Below are 14,482 nucleotides of genomic sequence, written 5' to 3' on the forward strand. Positions count from 1 at the left end.
TCTCTGTTATTATTAAACCTGTATATAACTGTTATCTTTGAATTTGTGTCTTTTGAGTAAGTAAAATAATAAAATAAAATAGAGACAGTCAGTCGTACATATAATTATATTGTTATAAAGGATATACAATATATCAATTTAAATTATACAATTTTATAAAGTGCATTAGCATTAAGTCCATTAGGATACAAAGTATCTAACTTATGAATCCAATAAGTTTCTTTTATGAGTCTATTCAGGTCACCATGCACAATATTAATTGGCATGAAATAAAAATCAAGTAGAGATTGAGTATTGGTGTGTTGAAACATTAGAGGAAAACTGAGGATCTCTATAATTTTTTATATGAAAGCGATGATTATTCATTCTCTTAGAAATTTGTTGTAGTGTTTATCTAACATATTGCATGCTACATATTTTACAATTTTACAGGTTATTAAACAAATCACATCAGTTGATATGCAGTTAGTGTTATCGCGTAGAGAAAATACCTCTTTTGTATTAGCACTACTGAAAGAAGTACTTTCTTTTATGTTTGCACATTGAGAGCACCGGTGTCTGTTACATTTCTGTCACAATTCTGTCTTTTGAGTAGAACCTCAAACCAATCAACCAACAATTTTCTGTCAAATCTTTCACAATCTGCCGGAAATGGCCGAGTGATAGTCCGATAGTATTGCGGAGTGTAATTTCGATCTTTTACGAAGTCGGCCGAATGTTAGGGTACAACACAGAAATGGAAAATTAACCAAGCCTTGCATCATCATTTATTTGGATATAAACCAACGTTGCGTAAGTAACATAAGCTGTGCTTGACAATATGTGTTAGACAAGTTATCGTATAGATATAAAACAACTGATGGTGTATATTAAGTCGAGATGGAAGTAAATTAAGAGTCTCCACTGACACCAATTATTCACTTTCGATTTGAAGACCTTAATTTAATCTGCATATAATGCACACTATTAGTAAAATTATCGCCAAATATGAATCTTTCCCTTTTTTTAATCTTTACGTTTGAAAGAGGCCTACCCTTTCATTTTGTGTATGTATCACAATTCGCTATTTGTTATACTTTCTGTTAAATTTCGACTGAGTACCGTCATTTCAAGAATTGTGCAACAACTAGATAAGAATCAAAATCATATAAATCATCTTTGATTTTCATATTATTATTTTTCAATCAAATACAAATAAAAAATAGTCTTCATGGGTACATTGTGTACATTTCTGAGCATTATAGTAACCCGTTCAGCACTTTTACAATATTTTCTCCCAAGAAATAATTCATCAAGCAGACAGCACCGGTCAAAGCCGCAGTCACGTGATACAACACACCCATTATTGACTCGTGCCCTACACTTGATGAATCTGACATTTTCCAAATTGTTGCGAAAGCAACATGTTTCTGGTACTTGTTTTTGGAATAAATAAATTAAGAACTATGTGTCCTTTCGTTCTTTTACAAATAGCATGCGACTTTCATTTAATATGAATTTTAATGCAACAACATCAGAACGTGGTTTATTGTTGATATCACACGACTATTGGAAAGTTGACATGGCATGGACATATAGGTTGCAAGATTTGTCTGGTCATGTGACTAGCAATGAAAATGGCAAGTGCCTGGTCAAAGTTCGGTCCTAATAAACTGTTACGTTGCTCAGCCCCAGTTCGTAAGTCGTGTATAAACTAAGGTATTATTACAAGTCATGGTTTAATGTCGAAACATTGCCGCAGGCTAGAGTTAATCTCCTGCGCAAGGTTACCGTGACCAGAGAGAAGACCCGGCATCTTGAATTCGTACAGGCGTTAGATCGAGTGACTTCCCACCTAGGTGATACAACTTAGTCCTAAGATCAGAGGAGCCTGCGAGGGGGAAATGGGTCGTGTTATAAATCCATCCCCACGTGGACAGACAGCGAGAATGGCATTGTCCGCTAAGTTTGTTTGGATCGGGCCACAGCGACCCCATATCGGAATTGAGATAGAGGGTGTGATAACAGTTTTGATCCGAATTATAACTTCTAACTAGCAAGCGAAAATTTAGTCTCGCCTAGGAAGATTGCTGAGAAATATAGGGTTACTCCCAGAAATCTACTCGTAATTTGGCGGTAAAACTTAGAGAGGAGATTCTAAGGAAAGACAAAACTTCGTAAAGATCAATAAGTTATTTGCTCGATTTTTGCAGAATATTACGGCATTGTAATTGTAATTATGTGTAGTATGTATACTTAATTACTAGTATTGTTTAGTACATAGACTTACCTTTTTAGTGTGTAATTTACATGCGTATTTGAGAACGCAGCTTGAGTAATATGTGGAGAATTATGTAGATTGGTAGCTTGTGGTCAGAACTAATTTTGTAATCCACAATTAAGTTAATTTGTAGTAAACTAGTGCATTTGTTCATGTCATATATTAGAATTTACACATGCCTGAATTGTGAATTTGGAAAATGGTTGAAGTGTGTAAGATTAGTTAACATGGATGCATGGATATTTGAATAATTGTGTACTTTGTATGAGTTGTAATGAAAAGAAATGTATATGATTGTTGTGATATTGTTTAGAATAATGGGATTATGAATATGTACTGATGTGGCGCAATTTATTGATGTATATATGAGAAGTAATTGATACCGTGCTTTTAGTAAGACGTTGTTTTAACATACAAGAACGTATGAGTAGTTCAATATGAATGAATGCGTGACCGAAGAAATTTAATAGCCGTTATCTGATTATAGGTTGGGTGTAATGTGAGATGAGAGGGCTTAGGAAAATATTGTACCGTCCTTGTGTTTTCACGGGAAGGTTGTTGTGGGACAGAACTTCCAGTTCAGTTAAGTCTCGAGTCTCTAAAAGGGTAGACGGAAGTGAGACTAGCAGAGCAAAGCCGAGAAATCTAGTCGGTGGAGAGAGTCGAGGAGGAGGGAAAGGAGTCGAGGATGAGAAAGTGGAGAAGGAGAAGGAGTATAGAGAAATCGAAGAGGAGAAGGATTTTAGCGAAATTCGGGAGGATGAATAGGAGAGAAGAATACACAGATGAGTAGAATACAAGGACAGGTGGACAGCTATCTCACATTACTAATCAAATGATGCAATAGGCTATCACAGGATCGAGCGGAAGGAGAGTACTTGGGAAATTTAATCATTGAACTATTGAATTGTCATTGAGTTATACGCTGAATTTCACTTTTTTGTATATTCAGTATTTTAACAGTCGGCATTGCTGACTAGGGGTTTAAAGCTTTACATCTATCTTTCACTAATTTAACTTCCAAGCAAAATCGAAACTGGGTCCTGGATGGAGCGAACGACAGATTATCGACCACCGAATGGTATAGATAATTATGGCGCGGTTCAATGACAACGAAGAGTCCACTGACGATTTCTTCATGCAGTTTGAGAGACTCGCGTGCGTTCATAAAATTCCCGAGCAACATTGGGCTATTAACGGCTCAGCCTTTTTGCAAGGTGCAGCTCGCAAAGTTTACCACAACTTAGCTGCAGATAATGTAGCTAAAGACTACGACTCCCTCAAGAAGGCCCTTTTTTTGTCATTATCGGCTGACCACCGAAACGTACCGTAAACATTTTCGGGACTGGATGAAAAAGGCAACGGAAACCCACTCTCAATTCCACACTCGTGTTCGAGGGTTATTTGAGAAGTGGATAAAGATGGCAACAGGCGAACGATCGTACGACGGGTTTCGCGAGGTTACACTCAAGGAGCATGACCTGAGTATTTACCGTCACGATTTGACAGTATTCCAGGCGGAGAGAGAGCACCGGATAAGTACCGCTCGAACTGTGATATCCCAAACATGATTCAGAGGCATTCCCTCTCCGATACGGAATAGTTTTTCTCGGCAGCAGACAGTTTCCGGCTTCTGTACACGACAACCTCTAGATAGCGTTCGGCATAATTTACGAAAGTTGAAATATACCGATTTCTTTGTGCCGATGCGGGTTTTATCGGTCCGATTGAATCCATCGCAATATGTCGAAATGGTTCATCCATAAGGGGTGTACTCCCCAAGGGGACGGGTCCTCCCATGAGACTATCATGCGCCAGTTTCAACATTTCACCTCGCTTCTCCGTGGGCAAGACGACTTGCTTGAAGTGTTCGTGTCCTTTCCTGGCGTGGCAATACAATATCCCCTTCTTGTATACGAAGTTCACTGCGCCATTCGGAGTTTCTTTCTCCGTTCCTTCTTTAGCGTATTTATGCAATTGCGTCAGATTTGCATCTTCCTGCTGAAGGTTCCTCAATTCGGCTGGAAGTACGTTACTGACTGGTGTCGACGTAACTTCCATCGGAGTCGGTTTCGTCTGTCGACTCTTGGACCTGGTTTCCACAGCACTCACCGGCATCGGTTTGCAGGTTTCGGGGTTCGGTTGTGGCAACACATAACGACATAGCAGTATGAATTCATGTGATATTCCATCCAAGCACGCAATTCAATGTTCCCCTTCACGTACAGTGAATCGAGGTCAATGACCGACACTGACAACGAGTCACGCGCACAGTTCGCGTACTGGACCTCAGTCACCTCCCCTTTGTAGTCCACAGGCTTAACATACTTCTTGTCGACAAGGGCGGGAACGTTATACCCAATGTCGTAGGAGAGGGTGGCACCTTCTCCGTTGACAGTTGCGTACGCGAGGTTTCTGGTTTACTATGCAAGAATGTACGAGTATTCTGCGTGATGGAAGAAATTTAATAGCTGTTATCTGATGATATGCAGGGTGTAGTGTGAGATAAGAAAATATTGTACTTGTCCTTGAGTCGATAAGTCTAGTTGGTGGAGAGAGTCGAGGAGGAGGAGGGAAAGGAGTTGAGGATGAGAAAGTGGAGAAGAAGGAGAAGTATAGAGAAGTCGAGGAGGAGAAGGAATTTGGCGAAATTCGGGAGGAAGTGGAGAAGGAATTGGAGGAATAGGAGAGAAGAATACAGATGAGTAGAATACAAGGACAGCGGGAAAGCTCACACTGATGAAATGATGCAATAGGCTATCACAGGGTGGAGCGGAAGGAGACTACTTGGGAAACTGTAATAATTTGACTATTGAGTTGTCATTAAATTGTTATTCGTTCAATTTCACTTTTTTGTGTATTCAATCATTTAATGGTCGGCATTGCTGACTGGGGGCTCGGAGGTTTACATCTATCACTAATTTAACTTCCAACCAAAATCGAGCCTGGGTGGGACTTCTATAAAAATTTAAATAGAATATTGGGAGCACCCGACCCCAACCATAACACACCTACCACGGTGGCGGCATAACAACCCGTCACATCACATAAATGCTGCTAAACCTCACAAAGCCATGCAAAGTCATGATAGAAAAGATACCCTTGGCCGCCTGGTTATGTTTTTGTATGTAGGTCCATTTCTTGGGCATGTACAGTAATACCCAGGTCCAGTCCATCCTGATATGTTTTGTATATAGGTCCATTTCTTGGGCATGTTACAATAATACCATAGTCCTTCCTGATATGTTTTGTAAATAGGTCAATTTCTTGGGTCTGAACAGTAATTACCATTGTACATCGGTTACATCTTCCCCACCTATGTATGTGGTTAACTTTTATATATTTGTCAGGCGCATATAGTGATATCCAAGTCCATCGGTTCATATTTTTTTTATAGAGGTCCATTTCTCAGGCATGTATAATATTTAGCTTGACTGTCTATCCATCTGGTTATATTTTGTATATAAGTCCATTTCTCTAGCACGCGTATTGTGACATGTCAGTCTGTCTACCTGGTTATGTTCTGCGTTATAATAGCTCAGTTTCTCAAGCATGTATAATATTTAGCTTGTATGCCCATCCTTATATTTTGTATACATGTCCATTTGTGGGTACAAATAGTGAAACCCTTGCCACCTAGTCATATTTTGTTCATATGTCAATTTCCTTGTACAGATATTTGTCAATATTACTAATAGTCTATTTGTCCATGCTACCCTAGTCTATTTGTCCATCTGGCTATTTTCAGTATAAAAGTCATTTTGGTAGGCACATACAGTGCTTACACCTGTCTGCCCTACCATTTGGTTATGTTTTGTACATAGATCCTTCCAAAGGCACATACTACCATCACCAATCTATTCTGTCTGGTAATGTTTTCTTCATAGGTCCATTTCTCAGACACTTTGGTAGTGTATTTATGTTCAGATGATCCTGATGTATAACCATGTGTCCCTAGTTAAGTATCAGTCACCATTTGCATTCCAACTTCTTTTCAAACACCACTTGACCAATTTAAAATCATATTTAGCAGAGATGATGCCAATCTGCCATCACATATGGCCAGTGAGCTAAAGTAGGAAAACTTTTTAAAACAAATCCTCCAAAGCCTTTCAAATTTTTATCTCTATTGGTCATAGACCAGCACTGCTTATGTGATAACTTAACTTAGTCTTAGATAAGAATAGTGCTAATTTGAACTCTGATATGGCCAAAATGGTGACCATTTTAAAAATCTTATTGCTACACATAGATGCCTTATAAATAAAAATTTGGTTTCCACTGAAAGATTTGCTATGATTTAGTTGGTCTTAAATGAAAATGGTGCTGATTGAACATTCTGTATGTCCAACATAACATCCATCTTGAAAACCCTGTTATTGCTGCTCCTTCATGAATGTTCATATTCACATGGGCTGTTCATCAAACGAAACGTCTTATGATGTCTAGTTGGTCCTAAATAAAAAATTTACTAAACGTTAATAAGAAGAAATGCTCTTATCCTGAGTTCCTTGAAATTCTTCTTGGTCAGTAGAGTGTCAATCCCATTCTACTGTCAAATATGTCTGGAATTACTAAAAGTGGGCAAACAAGATAATGTTAATCTTAGCTAAAAAAAATGGTTCAGCATAATATGGCTGCATAGTGCATGTAACCTGGATGGTGTACTGAGTGCATGTAACCTGGATGGTGTACTGTTAAAACCATTTTGGCAAGCATGTTTTCCTTCATGAGTTGAATAAACATAAACTAGTTTAATGCCAGTAACTACATAATATTTCTAGGTGTATTTGTACTTATGTGTATTATAAATATTACACATTAAAATCTTGCAGGTATAATGCAAAAGTATGTATCATTTCCCATTCAGAAATTTAGACACAGCAGTCATTACACTGTTTCAAATCAGTGTTAGCATCTGTTGAATGTTGATATGTGGAACTGAATAGTCATTACACTGTTTCAGGTCAGTGTTAGCATCTGTTGAATGTTGATATGTGGAACTGAATAGTCATTACACTGTTTCAGGTCAGTGTTAGCATCTGTTGAATGTTGATATGTGGAACTGAATAGTCATTACACTGTTTCAGGTCAGTGTTAGCATCTGTTGAATGTTGATATGTGGAACTGAATAGTCATTACACTGTTTCAGGTCAGTGTTAGCATCTGTTGAATGTTGATATGTGGAACTGAATAGTCATTACACTGTTTCAGGTCAGTGTTAGCATCTGTTGAATGTTGATATGTGGAACTGAATAGTCATTACACTGTTTCAGGTCAGTGTTAGCATCTGTTGAATGTTGATATGTGGAACTGAATAGTCATTACACTGTTTCAGGTCAGTGTTAGCATCTGTTGAATGTTGATATGTGAAACAGAATAGTCATTACACTGTTTCAAATCAGTGTTAGCATCTGTTGAATGTTGATATGTGGAACTGAATAGTCATTACACTGTTTCAAATCAGTGTTAGCATCTGTTGAATGTTGATATGTGAAACTGAATAGTCATTACACTGTTTCAAATCAGTGTTAGCATCTGTTGAATGTTGATATGTGGAACTGAATAGTCATTACACTGTTTCAAATCAGTGTTAGTATCTGTTGAATGTTGATATGTGGAAATGAATAGTCATTACACTGTTTCAGGTCAGTGTTAGCATCTGTTGAATGTTGATATGTGGAACTGAATAGTCATTACACTGTTTCAGGTCAGTGTTAGCATCTGTTGAATGTTGATATGTGGAACTGAATAGTCATTACACTGTTTCAGGTCAGTGTTAGCATCTGTTGAATGTTGATATGTGGAACTGAATAGTCATTACACTGTTTCAGGTCAGTGTTAGCATCTGTTGAATGTTGATATGTGGAACTGAATAGTCATTACACTGTTTCAGGTCAGTGTTAGCATCTGTTGAATGTTGATATGTGGAACTGAATAGTCATTACACTGTTTCAGGTCAGTGTTAGCATCTGTTGAATGTTGATATGTGGAACTGAATAGTCATTACACTGTTTCAGGTCAGTGTTAGCATCTGTTGAATGTTGATATGTGAAACAGAATAGTCATTACACTGTTTCAAATCAGTGTTAGCATCTGTTGAATGTTGATATGTGGAACTGAATAGTCATTACACTGTTTCAAATCAGTGTTAGCATCTGTTGAATGTTGATATGTGAAACTGAATAGTCATTACACTGTTTCAAATCAGTGTTAGCATCTGTTGAATGTTGATATGTGGAACTGAATAGTCATTACACTGTTTCAAATCAGTGTTAGTATCTGTTGAATGTTGATATGTGGAAATGAATAGTCATTACAATCTGTTTCAGATCAGTGTTAGTATCTGTTGAATGTTGATATGTGGAAATGAATAGTCATTACACTGTTTCAAATTAGTGTTAGCATCTGTTGAATGTTGGTATGTGGAACTGAATATAAGTCATTACACTGTTTTAAATCAGTGTTAGCATCTGTTGAATGTTGATATGTGGAAATGATCAGTATTCAGCACCTGCTACTCTTTTTTTCTGTTATTTCTTTTCCAGACATTTGGTGATGACAGACGTGCAGCTGACATAACCTCAGATTGGTTGTACCAAGGTTGAAATGGCAGCACCAACACCCTCAGATCAGGTCAAGGACAAAGAGTATGCAAACTGGCTGAAAGTGACCTTGGCCCTGCATCACATGAAACTGGGACTGCACACTTTCATAACAGTGGAGATTGATAGTCTTCATCGGTCCCTTGTAAACAAAATATATAGAGGTCCAACAGTCCCACTACCACCCTGTACCATATGTCATGCTAGCCATGTGAATAGAAACAAGTACACTAGAGCTTGGACATTCCAAAAACAATGTAGATCATACTGTGATGACTGGTTTTGTCATTTGTTACTACTCCACTTCAATCCTAAATCAGACAAAATATACTGGAATAACAGCACTGTCACTGAATGGCCATTCCAGCCATGGGAATGTGCCAAGGTTTTTATGCCAAGGGGACAACCGTCTTCCAATACTGGACCAGCTAAATGTGATGCCCAGGCATTATTGACTCTGCTATCAAATTGTACACACTTCCATTCCAAACTTTCTCCACAAGGCCTAAGTTTTACACACTCAGTAAGTTAAGAATGAAAACGTTTGGTCAAGATTTTGAATTACTGAAGGATAACTTTTCCACAGGATCTGTTGTGACGTACAGTGACATTTTTATGGAGAACAGACAGACAGACAGACACACACACAATGTAATATTTCTTTATCAAATACATTACCGGATCACATCAGCATTAGGATTTGTCTCTCCTACCTCTGAAACCAGGCATCCCTGAAAAATGAAAGAAAATATTTTCTGTCAAATTAAGATATAGATAAAGGGAAGCAACTCTGACATGCAACTTTCCCCCTCCTTCACAATAGGTTATTACCTGGTGCAGTATCCATGGGGTAATTAGTTTCAGCTTTTGGTTCCAATTTATGAAAGTGTTTCCTGTAATCCATCTAATTATTTACTTAATTTTGACCATCCAGTATTTATTGTGCCCAGAATGGTCAGCCAATTTATGCAGCTGAAGCTGACCAGTCCTATAAACCCCAACCTGTTAATGCTTTGTGCATACAATATTTGTACTGTGAAAATGCTGGTGAGTTTATTTGCATATTTGTTCCAGTCTTTATTATCCATGTTATTTCATTCAGTAACAAGCAATTTCTTGTTATAATTGTTCTGTCATATTTAAGTGCATTGCATTTATTAGATTGTCTTGGTAATTCAAGCTATCTAATGCCTTTATTTCAACAATTTATATATTTGCTGTATGCACTTGTATGTTTTTCCATTTCATTACAGAAATGGCAGTCAGGCACAAATTTTAAAAAAGTGGACAGACATGTGTTTAATGCAACATGAAAGCTAATCAGGAATGTTTTCAACTTCTTCCTACTTGCCCTCATGTCTCTGGTAATCTTTCCTCTAATTTTTAGGACAGGAGTGACCATACTAGTGATTTGGTAGACCATATCACCAGGATGGTTTATAGGGCTCTTTTCCCTGGCAATCTTTTGCCTTGTTGTAAAGAACAGAAGTGACCATGCCTGTCATTTGGTAGGTCGTGTTACCAGGATGGTCAATAGGCTTTGTTTCTATGATAATCTTTTGCCTAGCTGTAATTGATAGAAATGACTATGGCTATAATTTGGTAGGCCTTATTGCCATGATGGCTCAAAAGGGTGCAGGTTCGAATCCCTCCATCGGAACAGCCTGGGTCAGCTACCATATTGTGTAATTAGACAAGGCAGTTTATTCCAAGTTCCTCTGTAATAAATAACCTAGTTGTGTTGCTGTGCCATTAAACACCAAACCAAGACCAGGATGATCAATAATAGGTCTCATGTCTCTGGCTGTAGGGCTGTAAATGCCAGAAGTGACCATGCTTATCATTTGGTATGCCAGATCACCAGGTTGGTCAGTAGGGCCACTGACCATTTCTATGGCCTCTAGTAACATGAATTTCTTTAGAAGAGATCCACTCGTGCATTTGTGTTCTCTCAAACCACACCATATGGTGACCTTATTCTTCTTAACATTTTGTTCTTCCTTTCTGTGTGGGATCCAAATGAGGGAGGGAGAAAACAACAAGAACTACCTCTCCATCTTTCAGTGCAGGCCTCTATCTCTAAATGATCAGGTCTTTGTCTTTACAGATCACTCATGCCTGCATCTGAGTCACATCATCACTAACATAATTTAGTGAGAAAACTTGTATTGTTGTGGGTCAATGGATCTTCCTCCTCCTGTCTCTGCCAAATATGGCATTAAATCCCAGAGCCAAAAAACCCCAGAGAATTTGTCAAAGAAGTCATTGCTATAGTTTACAGAGGCAGTTCTCAGAAACAAAAGAATTAACCTGGCCAATCAAATTATGGACAGCCATATCCTACTAATTTTCTAAGTCTGACAGGGTATCCTCTTCTGGGTCTTCCATCAAATATCACTGTCTTGCCATTCCTCCTGCACTGTCGTTCATCCAGCCCCTTCCACTATCATCATTCCTATTCATGACAAAGCTCCCAAGTGATCCTATGAAGGTGGGCATTGTACGGTAGGAAATAGGGCAATCCCATGAAGGTGGGCATTGTACAGTAGGAAATAGGGCAATCCCATAAAGGTGGGCATTGTACAGTAGGAAATAGGGCAATCCTATGAAGGCAGGCATTGTACAGTAAGAAATAGGGCAATCCCATGAAGGCAGGCATTGTACAGTAGGAAATAGGGCAATCCTATGAAGGCTGGCATTGTACAGTAGGAGATAGGGCAATCCTATGAAGGCAGGCATTGTACAGTAGGAAATAGGGCAATCCCATGAAGGTGGGCATTGTACAGTAGGAAATAGAGCAATCCCTTAAAGGTGGGCATTGTACAGTAGGAAATATGGCTTCTGCACATGAAATGGGCAGTAGAGATGGTCCGAACACCACATATACCAGGTTTTTGCTCCAGACTCTTCCTAGTTGCAAAATCCAACAGTAAGCTTAAACCTATGATAAATTCTAGCAAGCTCAGTCAATACATTTAAGGCTAGAAATTCAAAGATGACTAGGTCAGTCCATCTCGTTTGACGATCAGTCTTTAAAGCTCCGATGCATACTTTCAGATACCAATTAATATGGCATCTTGCAAAATATCTTTAATTTGCATATAGTGGTGTAATATACAAATTTTGCACCCTTTCATTTGGCCACATTCTAAGCTATTTGGCCTTCACCAAAACATTGGACTGCATCTTATCCCTTGCATAGTGCATACCTGGACGATGTACTTAAAAAATATTTTGGTAAGTTTGTTTTGGTTCATGAGTTTAACAATCTTCTTTTCCTCATTCACAGTTTTGGATTGATATATAATGTGGAGAAGTCGGACCATATCCGTTCTTAACATTTTGTCCATCTAGGTACAGAACTGATAACACATATCAGCTTGATGTGTCTTCCTTCCAGATGCATCGAAGTATCAGTCATGTGTTAGAGATGGCACCAACCAGGACATTTATTATCGAGAGTGAGTTTCTTTAACTCCTTGGTCTGTTTAATGCAGTGGCATGTCTGTTACACATGGGCAAACAATTGATGCTAGCGAATACTCCATTATTCTAGAGCACACTTTCCTATCGGATTTTTGAATAGAGAAACAAAATGTTTGTTCCAAAAAGAAAGCCACGGATATATCTATTATAATTCATAGGGTGAAACAAATAGAAGTTGAATGTTCAGCATTCCCTCTTCCTCCTCCACCTACATATTATGCTAATGTTTATTTGATTGGATAATGTATTTAATAGAGAAAGAAAATTGTACCATAAATTATGTTTCTCCAGTAACACATATCCAACACATGGATGACATGCCTAAAAAACTCAGTTCATAAGATGAACAACCCTCTTTCCCTCTTTCACAGTTTGGAGTACACATTAAATGAGAAAAAGTCATATCACCTCAGAGTGCCTTACTCCTAGTCACATCTAGGTATCATTCATGTCTCAGAGAAATTCGCATCATCCAAGACATTTCTTTACGGTAATGGAATTTCTTTCAGCTCCTTGCCCAGTGTTAATTTCAGTGTTGGACCTGTTACTTTTTTGCTGCCATCACATGCACCCTCTGCAGATGGCCTTATGTCTTCAGTGGCACCTGATCTCTGGTTGCTTAAATGACCATGTTATGATTTCAACCAAAATCATATAGTTTCTTCACCAATGTCAAGACAGGTTGTGGTTGGTGGCAGGAATATCCAGAGAAATCACAAACACAGAAATAACTCTGTTCCATTGCCAGTTTCTCAGGTTGGGAAGAGCACATTGTACAGGATTTTGAGAGTCAGTGGCAAGTGTGGATGCTTCAAGAGTAAGCCCTTCATATTTAACCTCTTTGAGATGAAGGCCATTATATTATCTGAAATAAGTCTCATGGTACCAACATCCAGGGCAGGCTCAGTGTTTGGGCCAACTCATTATCAAGCAATGCCAACTGCTTAAGTGGTCTCTTCATCCATCAGCCTTCAACTGAATCTGCATCCTTTCAGTCTACAATCTCCATTTGGTTAACTTATTTCCCAATCACACTGAGAACAAGAAGTTGCCACCATCACAATTTAAGGATAATGGTCCATGATATATTCAGACATAATAGATTGGACAGTATGGTCCACCAGGACCATAATCCAACTTGCAGACCACCCTCAGTCACCTTCTTCTCAAAATGGAGCCCTTCCAGTCTTCCACCTGACTGAGGCAGCTATTGAACAAGACTCTATTCCTGACAGTGCTAGCTACAAGATGCATGGTGAGTGAGCTGCATGTACTGTTAGTGGATCCAACACAAATGTTTGCTATCTCTCTCAATTGCACTGACCTGTCAAGAGAAGGTTCTTATATTTGGCTTTTAAGGTGCTATCTGAGATTATACAAAGTGTTACGAAAGACTTTTTCTACTGCTTAAGCTAAAGGGAGTTTTTAAATCAGATACTCTGAACTCACAGGGTCAGCTAATAAAGATTTCAGCTTATGAAGTACAGTCAATTTTTGCCAGCCATACTGGACTTTCAATTCTAGATTTCCCATTCAATGCATAGTGGAGTCAGTTGCGCTGGCCTAATAATAATAAAAATAATGAGGACTTTGTATAGCGCCTAATCTTTAGAAGCTCTAAGCCCTTTACAACATTAGACAACACCTATAAGATAAAAAACATATAATAATATTATTACAAAAACAAACAACATGAAATTAGAAAAACATTAAAAAATAAGAAGCATGCTGAGAATATTTCAGGTAGGAAACATTATTAGGTCTTTAAGTTTGTTCTTGCAGTCGAAAGAAGTGAGTTTTGAGAGCCCTCTTGAATGTGATCACTGTTTCTTTGTGTCTAAGTTCAGTGGGCAATTAATTCCACGTTGCTGGGCCTTGGTATGCAAAAGAATGCTGTCCATATGACTTTGTTTTCATAGTAGGAATAATGAGTATACGATTGTCAGAAGAGGAGCGTAAGTATCTTACTGGTGTGTACACATGGGTGAGATCAGATAGGTATGTTGGACTAGAGTCAGACAGTGAAACGTAGCACAGAGAACAAATTTTATGTTTGATTCTGGATCGAATGGATAGCCAGTGTAGGGTACAGAGCAGTGGGAAGGTGTGCTCTGATTGTGGTACTCTAAGT

At 38.4% G+C, this 14,482-nt stretch overlaps 2 protein-coding genes across 3 annotated transcripts in view; one reads left to right on the forward strand and one right to left on the reverse strand.

The window, feature by feature from the left end:
* The window catches only part of LOC149784048 (uncharacterized), a 47,584-nt gene that overhangs the window by 14,902 nt on the left and 18,200 nt on the right, over positions 1-14,482 (reverse strand). For both annotated transcript variants that reach the window (XM_089932138.1, XM_089932139.1), the window contains exon 2: positions 9,544-9,596. The gene's annotated coding sequence lies outside the window, so the exon portion shown is untranslated. The remainder of the gene's footprint in view (positions 1-9,543; positions 9,597-14,482) is intronic.
* Positions 697-14,482, forward strand: part of LOC149784049 (uncharacterized) — a 59,963-nt gene continuing 46,177 nt past the window's right edge. Inside the window, exons 1-2 of the mRNA XM_089932136.1 lie at positions 697-792; positions 8,809-9,388. Coding sequence (XP_089788262.1) covers positions 8,870-9,388 — 519 coding nt within the window. The 5' untranslated portion in view covers positions 697-792; positions 8,809-8,869. The remainder of the gene's footprint in view (positions 793-8,808; positions 9,389-14,482) is intronic.

The sequence above is a fragment of the Sinohyriopsis cumingii genome, chromosome 14, assembly GCF_028554795.1.
Source record: "Sinohyriopsis cumingii isolate HCF-2022 chromosome 14, ASM2855479v2, whole genome shotgun sequence".
NCBI lineage: Eukaryota > Metazoa > Mollusca > Bivalvia > Unionida > Unionidae > Sinohyriopsis > Sinohyriopsis cumingii.